This window comes from Kryptolebias marmoratus, linkage group LG1 (assembly GCF_001649575.2).
Source record: "Kryptolebias marmoratus isolate JLee-2015 linkage group LG1, ASM164957v2, whole genome shotgun sequence".
In the NCBI taxonomy this organism is placed as follows: Eukaryota; Metazoa; Chordata; class Actinopteri; order Cyprinodontiformes; family Rivulidae; genus Kryptolebias; species Kryptolebias marmoratus.
The window spans coordinates 3,076,651-3,095,519 of NC_051430.1; the positions used below are offsets into that span (position 1 = coordinate 3,076,651).

Consider the following 18,869-nt stretch of genomic DNA (forward strand, 5'->3'; position numbering starts at 1 on the left):
TATACAATTTTTGCAACTTCTGCATACTTCAGTCCCTCCAGGATTTTGCAGACATTTTTTGTGATTGTTGCGGGCTAAAATGCCTGATTTTGCAAGGCATTTTCCTAAAAGTTGCGATTTTTTTTTTTTTTACTAAAATCAATAAAAAACCATAACTTTTAATATATAAACCAAAAATCCTTCCTAGTTTTGTAAGATAATTACCAACANANANTNACATTCTNNAAAGNTGCTTTATTTGAGAACTTTGATAGCTTCTAAACTGACATTCATGAGCATTTCTGGATTGTCCCTCGTCTGCAGCTCTCCTCACATGTTTTGCAGACACAAAGTNTGATTACACTGCAGGACGTGCAAAACAGCTGCAGCTGGGGAGGAAACTGGTTTGCTGAAATCTTTGTGGGCAAATGTGAAGCATTAGCGCACATTTTGGCTTCAGTCGCTGCTCCTGCACGCTCCCGGCATTCTGATGTTAACAGGAAGTGACGTCACGTGTCTTCTTCGTGAGTTATTTGGGGTTGTTTTGGTTAAAGTTGCGGGAAAGTTGCGATGTTTTGGGCAAAGTTGCAATTTCGCAGGGTTTGCTTGATTTTGCGTTAATAGTTGCGATCGCAACATCGCAAAATCCTGGAGGGTCTGATACTTTGTGTAATATCAAACGTTTAGCTCATTCAGGAGATGGGTGTTATGACTCCTGGTTTTTTATAAGCTTTCTACATTTTTAAAATGTTTAACTTTACTTAAAAAACTCCCCATAAACATAAAGATCTCTTCATTTTTTTCAAAAACATTGTTCTGTTTGAAATTTGCTTTAACATCTTGCTCTATTTGTCTTTTTATGCTACTTTTTAAATCTTGAGCTATTGCTATGCTACTCATGTCTTTTAGCTAGCATTTAGCTACTTTAAGTTATACTTAGCTTTAACTTTTAGCTAACTTTTGCAACTTTTAGCAAAAAAACAAAAACAAAATGCCACAACAACAAAAAATCTTTTGAAGATGATCTTGTGTAATTAATCTAAAACTAGCCCAGTGGTATTTGCTAATTGTTTAACTACCACAGGTAGTAAACATCATTATTAAGATACTGTAACCGAAAACACAGAAGAAATACAAATCTGCAAATTAAAGGCATAGCATCCGTTGAAGGAATGCATATTGCCCGCTGCTTTTGATGAAGTTGAGGCAGTTATTACAGTATGGCCATTTTGGTCAAACTTTGTAATAAAAACACACATGATGTCATGTAATAGATAATGTGTGGGGGAAAACTATTTGCTACTACCGCTCCAAAATTTGGCTCAGTATATGCAAAACTGAATGAGGTATATATTGTTTTGGGTAATATCAATTAGCTGTGATGATCTTGAACTAGGGTAACTCCAAAATTAAAAATTGAATCTACATCAGTGATTACTTTCTGAGAGTTTCATCGGTCCATTCAGTAGTTCATGGGAGATTTTCCTTTCCACTGTTTCCAATGTGCTGCTCAGGATGGGAGACTGAGACAAAGAGAAGATTCATAGCAATCCGCTGGTAACTTTTATATGTTCGGCTTTTATAATATTTGTGAATAAAATTTTAGCTTAATATGTGCATATTTTCCTGAGTTGTAGCAATTTTTGTGTTTGCTAAGGTGGCTTAGCTGTAGTGGCCATCATGTAGAAAAAAAAAGACGTTGAAGATGTATATCCAATGATGATTACTTTCATAGGATTTATTAAAATGTGGCCTGTTGTTACAGACAAACACACACACACACACACACATCATCTGTTACCTCTTAAGGTAAATAAATACATATGTGTTTCATGACAATTTCACTTTGATTCAATTTTATTTTTACAGTACAAAAACAGTACAACATAAAAAACAGTGAAACAATTACTTTGCACCGAGGACTACTAGCCAATGGCTAATTTTCTGACCATGTCCCTGTTTCGGCTTTTAGGAAAGCTAAAATTATAAAACTACTGATAAAAAATCTAATCTTCCAAACCAAACAAAAAACTACCTATGCATTCAACTATTCAGTTGTCAAGTTGGACAAGTTGGACAACTGGTCTTCATCACTGTCTCCTACCTACCTTACTGCTTACCTGCCGACGTAAATGAAGAGAAAAATTAAAAATAGGGTGCAGAAATGGAAAATAATATTCTCTTTAATTGCTTTGTCAATGATATCTAGGTCTATCTGCCTATTAAGTAGTTTTACTTAAGCTACTATTAAATTGTTTTATCCATCCAGTCGTTGTTTTTAGTCACTTCTTCCTATTCATGGTCACAGGGAGCTGGTGCCTAATTCCAGTGGTCATTGCAGGAGAGGTGGGGTATGCCCTGAACAAGCTGCCAGTCCACTACAGCCAGCCTTTCTGGGTTGAGTTTACATGTTCTCCCAGTGCATGTGTGAGTTTCCTCCGGGTACTCCGGTTTTCTCCCACATACCAAAACCAAGCATGTTAGGTTAATTGGTAACTCTAAGTGTGAGTGAGAGCATGAAAGGTTGTCTGTCTCATTTGTCTCCAAGTGTCCCACATTGACCACTGGAGACAGGCCCCTGCTCCCCGCGACTCGTTAAGAAAAAAGCAGGTAGAAAAATGGATGGATGGATGAAAAAAAAAAACCTTTGTTGGCCAAAGTGCAGTACAAAGTTTAAACTATAGAAGCAATGTAAGTCAACTAAAATACCACACAAAACAAACAAAAAAATAAGATAAATAAATTAAACTTGCATAATGAAATTAAAAAATAAATGAATAAAAACCAACAAAAATCAAGATGTTTTGCAAATACAACTAAAATCCAATGAAAAGAAAGTGGTTTTCAGCACAATTTAGAACCACTGACGGTGTCAGCAGCTCTGCCTTACAAAGGTAGACTGCTCCGTAGAGTAGGGGTCACCACCAAAAAAGCTCTGTCACCTCTAATTCTGAGTCTGGATCTGGGAACGTCCAGAGAGAGATGGCTCGTGGATCTCAGAGCTCTGGCTGGAGAGTGATGATGCACAAGTTCAGACAGATAAGCAGGTCGAAAGAGTGACCGGTTCAAAATGAACTGGTCAAAACAAGGCATTCAGGAAAGGTGGAGAGGTCAAATGCACAAGCTGGAAAAGACCTAATACTGGCAATTTAAAAAAAAAAAAAGTAAAAACCATGTCAGAGTTTGGGTGATGAGTCAATAACAGCAGTATTACATGAATTTATAAGACTGTTATTCTAAATTGTTGTTTTTAAAAATGTCCAGTGAGACTTGGAGTTGGTCCTTTCCCTTGTCCTCTAATAATGCCCACAAACATCTGACAGTGTAAGTTGTCTCATTTAGCCAAGGATCAGTCACCGATTTAGAGTTGATGAGTCTGACAGGTTCTTGGTAGGCCCTGCCTTTTAGTGTCATTTGATGCTCACACCTCCTCCCTGAGGGAAGGGGGTCAACCAGTCCAAAGATCAGGTGGGTGGGGTCCTCCATAATGAACTGCTCCTGAATCTGCTGATGCAGATGTTCTCAATGTAAGGGAGGTTCCTGCAGGTGATCTTCTGAGCAGTGTTCACCACCCTCTGCAGCACCTTGAAGGATTTTGTGGGTGTGGAGGTTTTGGGTTTTCACTGTGATACGATCAGGGGTTGTTGCTGGAGATCAGCAGAAGCCTTCGGTAGTGTTTGTAGGACTGGATTCACGCTTTTGTGTATGGGAGGCTGTATAGATTACTTGAAGGGTGGTTTGCTGGCAGTGAAAATGAAATCTGGTCAATAAAGCCCTTAACTGAGCAACATTTCAAGTTAACCCAGTTTGTTGTCCCATCTGAACAGGTCTTTAGCCAGTTAGAGCTACCATAAATATTGAAGTAACTAAAATTGAAAACCCTTAGGCTCAAACATAAAATTGACAGATTTTTCAGTAACCATATTTTTTCTTAGAACATCCCAACATAGCATTAAGATTTATGATAATATATGATAATCATGTCAAATATTTTAGTAAAGTAACAGTCAAAGAATTAGAGATTACTATAATATCCTAAAAATTTAAATCTGACCAAGTCTGCAAAAACAATTCACCCCAATATTTACTTTCTCCTAATTACAAAACACTTTCCTCTATTTTTCAAATGATTAACCTTTGATAAAAGTTCAGGATCAGTGCTGATAAAATAGCTTTGCAGGAGTTTTTCATACTTATTTTTTGATGCAATAGAAAGCACTATAATCACAGCACAACAAACCACTGTGTTTTGGTCTGCTCCAACAGCCTTGTAGGAAGACCTCAAGTGTTTTCCCCCACCTGTATCCTCGCAGGACCTTCTGGTATCTTTTCATAATTTGGCATCTTAAAAACATAGCATTAAAATGTAAACTGGTTTTACACTCTAAGACTGTTATTTTCTGATGTTAAAACGTTGATGTCTAAGGTTGTCTGTCTAATGTAAGGCTTGAATCCATGGTGTTGGAATCCACTGAATACATCTATGTGTTTAGAAGATTAAAAGGAATCCAAGGTCCCCAAAACATCTGTATGCATATTTGCTGCTGCACCCTGAGTGATGCTAGTATCTGATTTGGAGAGGTCCCTGTAAATGCTTAAACTTTTATGGCTGGATGTCAGGCAGGTATTTACTCTGGTATAGCTACTAAGGTACCCTCCATCTGATACAGATTCTGTATTGTTGGATGAGTGGAATGATGGCTGTTCAGAGGAAGTTACAACAGAGTTCTCTTTGTTTGTCCATAAGCCTTCAGGAGAAGCTTGAGTCATATTGGAGACCTTAATAACTTCTTTGGTGATATTTTGGAAATGTGCAGGTTGAAGGGGTGGCAGGTTAAAATGTGATTGTCTGATAGCAGATGGTTGCTGGGGATTATCTGAAATGGATTCATGAAGACTAGTATCCGCCATTATATTGACTGGTAAACTGCTGTCAGAGGTAGTGGTTTTTGATTCAACTTCATTTTTTGCTGGGCACATATTTGTAGATAAAACAGCACATCTTTCCAGAGGTGTCCGATGCTTTGTATCCATGGTAAACCAATCATGGGAACAGGTGCCGGTTTCATCAGACAGAGCTACAGTTTGTTGGCTCCAACAGGAGCTTACTGGCTCATGGGATGGGATTTTATTATTAGGGGATTTGTTTGTATTTGCATCACAAAAAATGTTCACATGTGAAAAAAAATCATTGATTGTTGTGCTGGGAATTTGAAAGTCACAATTTGTTTGATTTCTCCATTTGGAATCTCCTGAGTTTGCACTTCTAGCTTCATCAGGTATCTGCAGATCCGATTTGGCTGGGGTCGGTCTGGTGGCTCCATCATTGCTTCCTGATGACAATAAGGAATTGGGCAGGTGATCTACAGCTGGAACCAGAAATGAAAAGCATACAATTTAGTCTGTAGATATTGAAAAAAAAATCAATAAATTAATTTCCTAATACATACATTGCATACATGTTACAGGTATGAATTGTAATCTGGTTAAAATACTCTTCAATAGTATGTCTTTGTGACAACATTAAACTGCATGTTAACCTAGAAAAATATTTTTACGTTGGTGTGATTTGGTTCTTTTCTAGCCCATCTTGTGCTGTATTATAAAATGTAATTATTTTATTATTTTTCTCCTAACTGAAACTATCTATGCGTAGAACAAGAGAAAAGTAGACAACATACTTTACCCTAATCCTAATCAAGTCAAACTCGGAACTGAACAAATGTTTAAGAACTGCCAATAAAGTAAGAGGCAGATAAAAATGCTTCATAAATATATGAATTCACATTTAATTTTTAACTGTTGAAATGACAATAAATGAAGATATAAATGTCTGATTTATAAATGTCCAATGTGATTCAGGTGAAAACACAGACAATTCTGTTGATATGATTGAATATTAAAGGCTGATTCTGCAACTTGTAGGTGGTCCCTAAACCCTCGTCTCAACTCAGATGTTGCATATTTGTCTGTTTCCACACAACGCAACAGCCGCTGCACATCAATGCCAGTGTTGTTTTCAATCCATGATGGAATGGACTTTTATAACCTCAAGATTTAATTTTTACCCATGACCCCTATTTGGCTGCACGCAACTAATTATAGTTCACTAAAGTTTTTTTTGTAACTTGAAGTTTTAGTTAACTCAAATTTCCTGACTAAAAATTCAATACTTGAACGTTAGTAACATTTGAAAAAAACAAAGGATGGAAAAATATTTTTTAGCAAAATTTTTCTGTGAATGAAAATCATATCCACAGTACACTTAACACTTTGTTGGTATACTGACCCACATATATTTTCTTTAGAAATGCCATCATGATTGTCTGTGACATTGTCCACTTTGGAGACAATCTGACGCCCAAAATATCTTCCAAAGTGATAAAGAAAGCTCATAATGAAAATGGTAAAATTTAACAGGAAATTAATGTATTGCAGAGCTATTTCTAGTCCAAAACATCATCCAAATATATAAAAGTACTAGAGATAATGTATTTTCTAATTGGTGAGTAGGATTCAGGTTGGGAAAGCTGCCATGTTGTATTCTTGGAGCTAGAGTCTGCCCACTAGAGATGTGGGGCTTTAAGTCCTGCCTGGTTCCCCCCCCCACACACACACACACACACACAATCACTGTGTTTGTTTACATAGACGGGGCAGGGCTTAAAACCTATACTGGAAACAGTCTATGGGGACTTTGGTTCCCTTTCAGCTTTAACGTCCAGGATACTAAATGATGTCTAGTATTTCTATATGTGGCCAATGGTCAGAAATAGCAAGATAAATTAAAATTATCAAGAAAGAAGGAGGTGGTGTGTGAGCTCATAGCAGGCAATTAAGTCCACCCACCTCACTGTAGGTGGATGTGTAGATGTTGATGTGTATGCTTAACCCCTTAGTCCCTAGGTCTATTGAACTGATCTTGTTGGCAGTGCTGCTGCCCCCGGTACAGGGGCCGCTAGTGATGCAGGGGTTAATATTACTGCCTTTGTGATGCTGTCATGGTCACTATTTGAGGCATCTTAGGTGGGTGTGCTGTTGAATTCTTAATAAAAGGCCGATAATGCTGGATATGTAAAGAATACAATGTTCACTGTCTCAGTCATAGCCTTGTTTTCCTCAGTCTCTGATGCTCAAACACGTACATATTTTTATGTTTTTGTTTGAGTTGTACATATCAGAACTTAATAAAAAAACTGTAACATGATAGCACTCCTCATATTTTAAGAGGTAAAATTATCACTGCCAATGGGTGCCATATATCTGAAGTGTGCACATATCCACAGCAGGTGTTCACATGAACTAACATGCAGGCAAAGCTGGAATGTAGTGCCAACCCAGAACAGAACAACTTGAACTTTACTAAGCGTACAACACACAAAAGAAGAGAGACCACAAATTTAGTAAAAAAAAAAGCTTCAACACTGTACAGTATCCCCCAACAGCAAATATTTGCTGCCTTTGAACACAAAAGATGGGGGAGGGCTTCAAAATGGCAATTGCATTTCAAGATAGTTTTGGCAGTGTTTGATTTGAAATGCCATACTAGTGCACAAGACAAAGAAATGTTATGGTTCACCACTGTAACGATTAAAAATAATGTCATACATAATGTTTAACCTTTAGGTTTATGAGGCTAAATGACGTCCTTGTACTAACTGTAAGTAGTTTTTTTTAACTTCATGTTTGCTTTATTTGTGCATTTACTTTTCTTCCTTTTTTCTGTGTTTCAGTGTGTTTGCTTAGATCTGATGGGAAACTGATCACATAACTGTTGTACATTTTGTTTTCATGCTGCAAGAACTGTAGTCATTTGTAGTTCTTATAACATCTTTCATGGGGTGTTTTTTAAGCTCTTTGAGCTCAACAGAAATCTATGAGTAATATAAGTGAACATGATTAGTCTTGTCGTACATGTATGCATTTGAATGCTCTCCCTCTGTTTTTAAGAAAAGTACTCCGAACGTAATCACTGCCTTCTTGTTGTCAACAAGTTCTGAATATATTTGCCAAAACGGACCAGCACACACAAGACTAGAATAACAGTACAGTCCATGCTTTATTCAGCCTATGTGCAACTGAAAAAAATACATAATTTTCAATCAGTGCAGGCAAAAATTAAGCAACTGAAGCAGGAATACAAAGTAATTAAGACCATAATAATCAAATTAGACTGGGTGGTTTGTAGAACAGAGTGGTAAAATGTATTGGTGAGACAGAAACTTGTGTTTTTCCAGTGCCACGGATAAATATTAAATGACTTGTGTCAGATTAAGGCTGCGTACAATGCACATCAAAAATGACGCCTCCATTATTACACCCACACCAGCAGCAGCTGGCTGTCGAGTGATTTTTCTCAACACGATTCTATTTTCAAGCGTCAACGCTCCTGAAAAGAAACACGTTTATGTGAACTCCCTCCCTCCGTGGGAGTGAGTATTCCCGTAGCAACTCCTTTATGCTTTTACTGACAGTTCTTCTTCTCTTGTTTATTTGTAGCGTCATTTCAAATCAAAAGTTTAAAAACAGATGAGGAAAAAAGTATTTTACACAAGTAAAAGGTTTTTAGAGCTGTATGACCCCAAATCTCATCATTATAAATACAACAGCAAAAAGATCGTGTCTGGCAATCCACTGCCTAAAAAATTGGATATTCTGGTGAAAAAGAAACAATATTAAGCTAATATTCTAAAGCTGATCTATGTTATTAGAGCCACTTCAGCTTGACTTGTCCTGTATGTTTTAGTGGCGTTAAATGTTGGGGTTCCAATAGACACAATGGCTTTCCTGGTGAATTGTTTTAACTTTAGTGTCCATTTCAAAATAGTGACAAATTTCCAAAAATGTTTCTATTGACATTTTTAAATCTATTTATCATGGTTAAAGCAAAACATGGCAATGACTGAAAAAACGTAATCTTTAACGCTAGGGGTGTAATATAATAAAGAAATCCTCGTACCTCGATTTTGAAATCAAGGTTAATTTGTTTCTTTCTCTTCAGGACAGCAGAATGAAGATTCTAAGAGATTTTTGTGGTTGTCACTCATTCAGCCTAATGCCTGTGATGCCATATTCAGAACAAAGCTACTTTAAATCTGAGTTGTTTGTGTGTGAAATAAAAATGATTATTAAAGCCCTACTAATGGTGAATTTGCACTCACAGGTCTTTATAAGTGTCAAAGCAGCTGTGCACCGCAGCTAGCCATCAAAGGTGTTTTGTTCATTCTTGATAATGATCTTGCTAGTTTTTATATTTCACTAGAGGTCACTGGCAGTCCAATAATGTTTGGGTTTGCCTCTAACTCTGAGGCAAATGACGAAAGTGTTGACTTGTCTGGGTCTTTTACAGCTGTTAGATGAAAATAGTAAATGAACTGTACTTATATCAGGTGTGGCCAGTTGCCCGACCTAAAAAAAAAATATTTCACCACACAAAGTAGCTCCTCCTCATAAACGATGTAAATTATTCAATTACTTTGCTTGCTGTGTATTTTGTTCTGTGTGGTCTTAAACTATTTTGACAATTTTAAATAGAACTTAAAATGGTTCTTGGTGAATCATTCTGTTATTTATTTTTTATTTTTCTCAGTTATGGAGTGGTCGAGGTCTCTGACCATGTCTGTCCACAGCTCCAACAGTCTCATTGTGACGTAAAGTACTGCTGGTTTTAGCTCAGTGATACTACAAACGTTTCACCTCACCTGATCTTATTTAATGTAGAAATAGTAGCAGCTAAACCTGCTGTGTCCAACAGTGGATATTTTCTGTCTAAAAATCCATTTATGAGACTAAAATTAGAAGATAAATTATCAGTCAGCAGCTTGGAGCAGACAGACCGGACATAAGCAGAACACAGCAAACTAAAGACAAAGGGGAGGATATACAACAGGACATTTTCTTCAACATGGTTGGCCCATTTTCTGTGTCTGTAACTAGATCGCTCATAGGTGGATCTTATTTATCTAATTCTGTGGCTTTCTACAGCATGTGTCTGCTGCAGCTCAGTGGACAGATCTGTGATCTCGTAATCTTGAAGTTGCAGGTTTAAGCCCAGGTTAAGGCTTTAAGCAAAGGGGTTTTACTTATCATATATATTTTACCCTATTTAACTTTATTAATTGCAAGTATTATTGCAGAACTATTACTTCAAATAAAATCAGAAATCCAATCCAGAAGGCTGTACCTGCCTGTCTGTTTAATTTTACCCAGTTAAAAATGAAAAATACTCCATTTTCAGGTGGAGGTGGACAGAAGGCATTCATTTCTATGATTTACTGATTACACCAAACTGTTTTTGTGAGATACAATATTGACCTGTGGGAAGGAGATAAAAGATGACAACTTTGTGCACAAAAAACTAATAAAAAAAAATATTAAGCAATATATAGCCTATCATTTTTCACAGAAAATATCCGCCCCATTAAAATTTGTGTTCAGGAGCTGCTTCTGACTTATATAGATCCTTACTAGCCAACCAACACAATCTGTGCCCTTATTTAGCCATCCACACACATTCATACAGCACTCTACTACATCTCTACAAAGCTAACCTGAAAAAATCTTTCTTTAAAGTCGGATCAGTGCTTTAGATCACATTCATACATCAGAGGGGCAGATCAGAGGCAATGAGAGGTTCAGTGTCTTCCCCAGGGATACATTAACATTTGACTGTATTCTAGTGGAATCGAACCTCCGATAAAAGAGTTGGAGGACAACTACTCTAACTACTGATCAACAGCTGCAAATTAGCAAATTCGTCAAGGTTTCTCACCTATTTTTTATAGTGAAAAAGTGACTAAATATGATTCTGTGTTAAATAGTTCTTACCAAAACAGATTTCAGTTAAATGTGATTTGTGAAATGTTGATTAAAGCTAAACTAAGTGACCTGTGCAGACTATTTATTTTTCTGTTGTTGTAGATACAGAAGTATCTGAAGCTCTTGTGATGTAGACTTGAGACTCAACCTCAACCAGCTTGCTCAGAGTTGAGCAGGTGACGGTGCCAAAAGAGTACAGACTGCAGATCTTGGTGCAAGACTGGTGTCGAGTTTGACTGGTGTCATCTTGGTGTCAAAAGACATATTACCAAGTGCTACAAGAGTTATTTCAGCCTGGATTAAAATCCGTCATGGCTAAATACTGTCGATCGTGTCATACATGTGGAAACCAAATATGCCTATTCCTTCAGCACGTAATACTAAGTAGTTTTAATTCTGGATATAAAAATTCAAATAAAGACCCTGAAGTCACAAAATGTTCATTAAAGCTGTTAAGAATAGCTCACTTATCAGTTAAAGTACGTGTCTTTTACAACAAAAGCTGGCATCTCATTTTCACTTATATACCTACAGAAAGACTTGATTATTTTCAATTGTTTCTTAAGATCATTTAAGTATTTAGTCTGATTTGACCTTTTTAATTTAAGAGGTTAAATATTTTTTTCTAAAAATTAGCCAGTCTGCCTCAGATTTAGATTTTTCTGGCTTGAAAAACCAAGCAACATCCCTTTCTTTGAAGAGACTGGACACTTGAGAAGATTGTCGTGGCCTTTTACTCAAAATCTACGAATGGGGAGATGCTTATAATTTTAATAATAATGTCACAAAGCTAATTCCATGCTAGTTCAACATCACTAATGAAGTAAGTTCTGTTCTTGTCACTGTCTTGTAAATCATGAAAAAAAGACTTATAATTATAATTAAATAATTATTATTTGTGATCTTGACTTTGGGAACTTTGATTGTCTTACTGCAGCTACCACACAATGGTCATTGATATCATTTGCAAAAACACCAATATAGGAATATTTATATTTACATTTATACTCTTTATATTTGCTTCCAATAGGTCAAATTAGTGGAAATCATAAGATACATTTCTATTAAGTTGATGACACTCCAGTTATATTCATCCATAGAGACTGATGAATCCAATCAGTTACTTAGATTAAAAATACATCTTGAAGACAAAAAACTGGATGACTCCTAAATTTTTGCTGGTTTTTGTACCTGAGCATCTTAGGAAAAACCTTTACAGTCAAAAATCTTACTTCTAGCATACAAAGCTCTCAACAACAAAGCTCCATCTTATATTAAATATTTTATTGTTCCATATTTTCCTAACAGAGCACTTTGCTCTCAAACTGCAGGTTTACTTGTGGTTCCTACAGTTTCTAAAAGTAGAACAGGAGGCAGAGCTTTCAGTCATTAGGCTCCTCTCTTGTGGAACCAACATTCAGTTTCTGTCTGTGAGGCTGCTTTTTCTACTTTTAAGACCAGGCTGAAGACTTTCCTTTTTGATCAATCCTATAGTTAGGGTTGGCTTGGGTTTCCTGAGCTCTCCCTTAGTTCTGCTGCTATAGGCTTAGACTGCTGGAGGACAAACTGACCACATTTCTTTACTCTCCTGCTCTCAGTGTTTGTACATGTACTTTTTGTTGCCAAAAACCTGTTTTGTTTTGTTTTTTGTATGTTTGCTTTGTCTTTCATCATAGAGACTATGCTTGGACCAGTCCTGTATTTGTCTCTGTCTCTTTCCTGTCCTCTAATCCTAGCTGGTCAAGGCAGATGGCCGCCCACTCTGACCTGGTTCTGCTGGACGTTTCTTCCTGTTAAAAAATAGAAGTTCCTTTCCACTATTGGGAACGTGCTGTTAAGGAAAGGAGATTGTGACAAAGTGAAAATTTAGTACAATCTGTTGGCTTGTTTACATAGACATCTTTTTAATTAATTGAGATTTTATACTTAATGTGCTTTTATTCTATTTTATTCTATTACACTTGAAATTAATCGACATTAATAGGACTTGAATCTGAATTTGTTTTGCACTGAATTTGGACTTTTTTAAATTGTGCCTTTTGTTGACTTTTCTTGTGAACGGGCACTAAATGCTGCCTGTGTGAAGCTGGGCTCAAATTATAGATCTCCCTGACTGGTCTGAGTCTTTCCAAAGGGCCAACTTTTCAGAGCCCCGATCATTTAATGTCTATCTTGGTACAGAATGATTGACAGCTGTCTTGTCCCGCCCCCTCGGTTTGCTGCTCATTTGGGCTAATTTAGTTCAGCCCAGGGTCAGCCAAGGCCTCAGGCTTCAGCCAGTGAGGGTGGACGTACAATAACGTGCCTCGAGCGTGAGTGTACGTGGTGTGGTTTGTCGTAGACTAAGAAAGTACGAGGGCAAGCAAGATAAACATAATGAGGTGGACTATTTAATTTGTCACCCATTTTCCTTAATGACTTTGGGTGAAAAACCGGAAGTGATAGGTTTGGGGCGGATAGACCAAAGGATTTTCAAAACAGGAAAAGCGGCAAAATGGAAGTTTTTCTGTGACCTGGTTTCAGTGAAAGGACTGGATAACAGCAGGTGTAGCTAACAGATCTTTAACAAGGTGGTTATTAACATTTTTGGATCCCAGAAAAGTTGTCAGAGTGAGCTTCTCTGTGAATAAGGTAGGATTCATTTAAAAAAAGAAGCACTTTCTAATATTGCATGTCTTGTTTGATTTTATCTTATCAGTGTGATTAGTAATTGTGTCAGGGAGTGTGGTGCAGTGTTATTCAAAGCTGTTTGACTGGGAAACATCATCTGAAATGATTATAGCTGAAACTCTTAATGAAGAGAATGAAGTATTGGACAGCTGACAGAGGATCTGTGTGAGCTTGGTTTAGGGTGGTGGTTTGTTTTAAGGTTGTCTTTGTGATGAAAAAGAACATAATGTCAATTTACAGCAGGTTTTCTTTATTTCAAATTAAATGCTTCTGCTGTTAAAATCCAAACTGCAGCGTTTTATCATATATCTGTTAGCCCCGCCTACAAATATCACCACCATCCACCACTGTATATAGTTATTACAGTTATTTATTTATTTGTATTTTTACACTGAGACAAAGAATATCAGATAATTTGTGTATAAAATAAAATTTATGACAAAGATGGAAACTTGTTGGAAACTCTTAAAAGTTATGAGTCCTTGCCTTTACAAGTAACAAGGTCTGCATGAAAAATCTAGTTACTGGAAATGCACAAGCTTAAAATATAACTGAGTTTATGCTTCTCTTAGGTGAATTAGTCAAAAATATCACTTGCCAGGCAACACCTGTTGTTGATAAGTCCTGACTATGTTATGACTTCTATTCCAAGTCCCATGAGTTCTCACAGAATAAACCTGTTTACATGATTGATGTTGCTCTTTTCTCCTCATGGGAACCAGACTGAGTCGCTCCTCCCTAGACCCTCCTTCTTGCTTCCAATATTCCAGTATCTTTAATATAAGTTCCTGTGTTGACTTTGGGGAGCCAGAGCTTTTATTCAGAGCTTCCCGTTCGGACCTGGGAACTCTGATGTTAATTGTTAATTGTCTTTAAGGCTCTCTGTATGTCGTGCACCATACATTAATGAACCTGTTTCAGTGATTTCATCTAACAGTGTCTGGAAATTGACTTTTCTTCCATGACATCAGTCTTTACATGTCCCAAGGTATGTGTGCTGTCCTATATTTCAGGATTAAATACCACTCATAATATTGAATATTTTCAGCGTTTCTAGTTTGCACATTAGGAACAATAAAAGGCTTACCTGGAACAGTCCTTTTTAATTCCAAGGAAAGCACCAAAGGAAGATTGAGCATAAGTTCACAGATTTCGTCATAGCTAGAGGAGCACACTAGTTTATCGCCAATTTTAACAATCTCATCTCCAGGACAAACTTTGCTTGCTGAGTTCTAGAAGTGAAAGAAAAAAAATAAACTTTAATATTTTACAAAGTTGTCAAGTCTAAAATATATCACGTTTTACTCAAACTTTTTTTAATCTGTAAAAACTCAAAGGGGAATTATGCAACGTTGCTGATAACGAATTGATGTAAACTAAAGTCTAAAGTCTTTACATACCCATTCCGCTGTACAGCCAGGCTTTAAACCAGCAATGATCATTTTCAGTGGGGATGACAAAATCTCTACATCAAGCCCAAAGGTCTCTTCATCTTGTCTTCTAAGAGTCACAGTGTCAATTGTGAACCCCCCCCTGGGATGACTGGCATCCTCCTTCGTAATGAGCTGATCAGGTGTCAGCCCTGCAGGAATCTCTGGGGTTCCTTTGCTCAGTGTAGAATCAGGCATGGATGGAAGCAAATATGTGGCTAGATCATCAGTTTGGGACTTTTGTAGATGGAACAGGAGCTCTGACTTTTCATTTTTGTCTGAGTCCTCGTTATCATTGAGCTTATCCTCTAAGCTTATCACCCGTCGCTGGCGAAGAAGTGGGCTGCGCACTGAGGTAGGGCTAGAGGCCATATTGGTTTGACAAAGAGCCTCTTTATCCCGATGAAGAGGAGCAGAAATCTTGTCTTGTGCCGAATCATACACAGGGATACGCTCTAAATCTGTCAGAAAATGGATGGATGCAGAGAATAAGATACATAACACGTTTATAGTAACTAAAACAGTAGGTAAGTTATCTGTAGCTAACTATCTGTGTCTGTAGTTGTTTTTTTGTCTAATTAGGGTAGTATCCTACTGGGCTGCAACTGCTGGTGACAAATTGGAGAGCACCATTCACGATGGAGTCTCCAGAATGTCTTGCAATGTTTGCTTGGGTTCTTAATTTCTTCACTTGAGTCACAAAGGCTCACAGTCTTGTTACTTGAATTTTGAACATGTTCGAAAAATTTGTGCAACAAACTTTTTCTCAAAATATTCAATTGTTGTGTGTTTCTCAGACACATCTGGATTTTGTTGCAAGGGTCTCCAACCTGTCTCAGGAGCTGTATTTTGACACAAGGGCTCTCCTTTGACAGAAAACATGTCCAGGTCTAAAAACCACAATGATGATAAATAATAACAATTAGAAAACTGGTCAAAATCTGACTAGTTTCATTTCTAAAGTGTATTCCAGTATTGTAACTCATAACTGTGTGGGCAGTTGCCATGGTGGCTACAAAACAACCTAAAGTTGGCAAAGGTGGGCAATGAAATTATGTGCACAGCCCAGAATACAGCTTTTCAAGCCATAAATTTCAAAACTGGATGCACAAAATGCTGCCTCACAGCTCACTGGTCACCAGCCTGTTTTCTTGCAATTCTGAGTCTCCAACTAGTCACTAAGAGTCACAGTCCTGCAAGATACTACCTTCAGGAAAACATTTTTTTTACCTTGTGGTTGTGATAATTCGTCATCCATTGAGGTACTGCAACTATGAACAGAATCAGACTGGAAATGGCTGCTGGGACTGTCCTGAGAGAAGTACTGAGAGAACTCTGTCTCTGAGCTTAGGGATCCCTGCTTCAACAGTTTAAAAAAGCCAAACATCAAAGGGAGAAGAAATTTAAAACCACAACTACATATCATTTAAGTAGTTCTCCAAAAAGACAAAAGAATAATATAAACAAGTGAATGTATTGTCATAAATAACACAAGGAATAATAGGGAAGCAATTCCCTGTAATTATCTCTTAAGTAGAAGAATATCTGAAATTACCCTCTTCCTGTGGTTTTTACATTTCTTTTAATTTAACTGTAAAATATTTGGTCTGTAATCTGCGGGTGTGCAGCCAAGGGTGTGAGAACCATAACAATCTTAGCATTCTGTTCAAAATGCTGTGTGCTCTCTCTGCTCTGCACTTGGCTGAACCAAAACATTTTAAAAAGGTTTTATAAACAGTAACTAAAATCATTAGCCTTAAATAAACCCCCCAAAAATTACAAGTTCTGTCTATTTCTTCATTTTTTTAAGTTCCAAAAGTTGTTCTAAAGATGTAAATATACAGGAAATAAATGGGAAGTGTTTCATGACACAAACCATTCACTTGGTCTTTACAGAACACTAACTGGACTAAACAGAACCATGCACAAAGGATACAATCTACCATCCAATTCAGAGGTAGATCTATTCGAAAATTATTGAAAGTTTTAAAGTTTAAATTAACAAGACTGAAATATTGGTTAGATACGTACTCTGCTGGGAGGATCAAGGAATCTTTTCATGGTCCAACTGAGGGCAGAGGAAGTGTCTCCCTGCCTGTCCTTCACATCAAGGCTCTTATACAACAAACCTAAAAAATACAGAAAGGATAGTCACACCCCGATGAGTTACCTTGTAAACTGATTCTCAGGAGGGACTACATAAAATACAAGATAGTACAATTTAAGTGCAAGTAAAAATCCAACCTTGGGAATAGGATGATTGTCTGTTTCTGCTTATTTTGTTCTTGTTCATTGATCGGGAAATAATATGATCCATCTCTTGTTCTGACACCTGAGACAAGTCAACAAAAAACATGACACCATGAATCAGTTTATCAATAAAATACTTTAAGTAATAGCATCCTGCTAACAGAAGTTTTTAAAAAAGTTTAAACTGGTAATGTAGTAAGAAAACAAAAGAAACAAACTAGAACAAAAAAAACGTACAAATATTGCTAAACTATTTCACTTTTTTATGATTATTCTTATCCCTATTTGCAGAAATTGTTGGATGGTTGGTCCAACCTGTCAGGGTTTGGACTTCCAACATTACGGGGAAAGACCTTTTCAATTACAACACGACTGTGCTCCAATGCATAAAACAAGAACTATAATGAATAAATAGAATAGAACAAATTCCCACAGAAACACTCCGAAGTCTTGTGGAAAGTGAGGGAGATGAAGAAAGTAGACTGGAGTAATGGTGTTTGGCAAAAAGAGCGGTAACAAAGGCAAAGGCTTACAGTTGCATGTGAAGCTATGAAACTAGAAAAGGACATATCAAAAAGCTAAGCAGCGAGTGTGTTGAAAGGGGTACTTTGAGGAGCTGATGAATGAAGAATGTGAGAAGATAAATGGAGAAGGGTAAAAGATTAGTAACAAGGAAGGAGAAACAACTCTGAAGAGGATAAAAAGTGGAAAGAGAGTTGGTCCAGATGACGTACAGCACCTATAGAGGTATGGAGATGTTTAGGATGAAGGACAGTGAACAAATATATGTTTCTTTTTTCAAAGTACAGAGAGGAAGAAGGGTTTTGATACAATCTATTCACTGTTTACACACAAAATATGTGTATGTACAGTTTACATATACGCATGCATGTTGTTACAACCCTGTGTCTATATACTATCTGTACATGTGTATGTTATGTACTGTATATATGTATATTTTTTTGTGTTACTAGGTAACACAAAAAAAATATGCAGTACAGCAATTATAAGAAAGACTCATGACAGAATAAAACAGGAATTAAATTTCTAAATGGTAGAGGAGAGGTGGGATTAAATAGGTTTATGATTTTTCCTACTCCTTTTGAACATATTACGTATTGACTGTTCTTTTTTATTATTTTTCTTTGTTTTGTCTATTTGTTGTATCATTTAAACATGTTCAAAATAAAAACCTTTCAATCAATCAATTTTGCTTTATCTGTTCAAGGTAAAACTACAATGTTGATAATTACTTGTAATTTGCTGCTAAAGTCTCCTGCCTAAAGTTATCTGAGGTGAAACTAGATAAGATACTTAAACTAAATATTTATGTTGATGTACAGAAATACAAAATGTCCTCAGTCTACTGAAGCTTTCAGTCTTACCCAGCATGTCTGTAGGCCCATTCACATTGAAGGGCACACTTTAGATCTGGCCATGCCAAAAGAACTTAATATTTCTGTACCATGGCCTCCAAATCCGAGGCCATGGTCTTTAGCCGGAAAAGGGTAGAGTGCCTTCTCTGGGTCGGGGAAGATGTCCTGCCCCAAGTGGAGGAGTTTAAGTATCTCAGGGTCTTGTTCACGAATGAGGGAAAAATGGAGCGGGAGATCGACAGGCGGATTGGTGCAGCGTCTGCAGTGAAGCGGGCACTGTACCGGTCTGTCGTGGTGAAGAGAGAGCTGAGCCAAAAAGCGAAGCTCTCGATTTACCGGTCGATCT

The 18,869-nt window shown here is 37.1% G+C and overlaps 1 protein-coding gene across 3 annotated transcripts in view; it reads right to left on the minus strand.

Moving 5' to 3' along the window:
- Positions 1 to 1,818: 1,818 nt before the first annotated feature.
- Positions 1,819 to 18,869, minus strand: part of pdzd2 (PDZ domain containing 2) — a 64,184-nt gene continuing 47,133 nt past the window's right edge. For 2 of the 3 annotated variants that reach the window (XM_037977277.1, XM_037977270.1), the window contains 6 exons: positions 17,142 to 17,229; positions 16,929 to 17,026; positions 16,128 to 16,257; positions 14,868 to 15,358; positions 14,555 to 14,699; positions 1,819 to 5,348 (listed from right to left, as the gene is read on the minus strand). In XM_037977277.1, coding sequence (XP_037833205.1) covers positions 4,477 to 5,348; positions 14,555 to 14,699; positions 14,868 to 15,358; positions 16,128 to 16,257; positions 16,929 to 17,026; positions 17,142 to 17,229 — 1,824 coding nt within the window. In that variant the 3' untranslated portion in view covers positions 1,819 to 4,476. The remainder of the gene's footprint in view (positions 5,349 to 14,554; positions 14,700 to 14,867; positions 15,359 to 16,127; positions 16,258 to 16,928; positions 17,027 to 17,141; positions 17,230 to 18,869) is intronic. The other variant, XM_037977272.1, reaches the window with a different exon arrangement.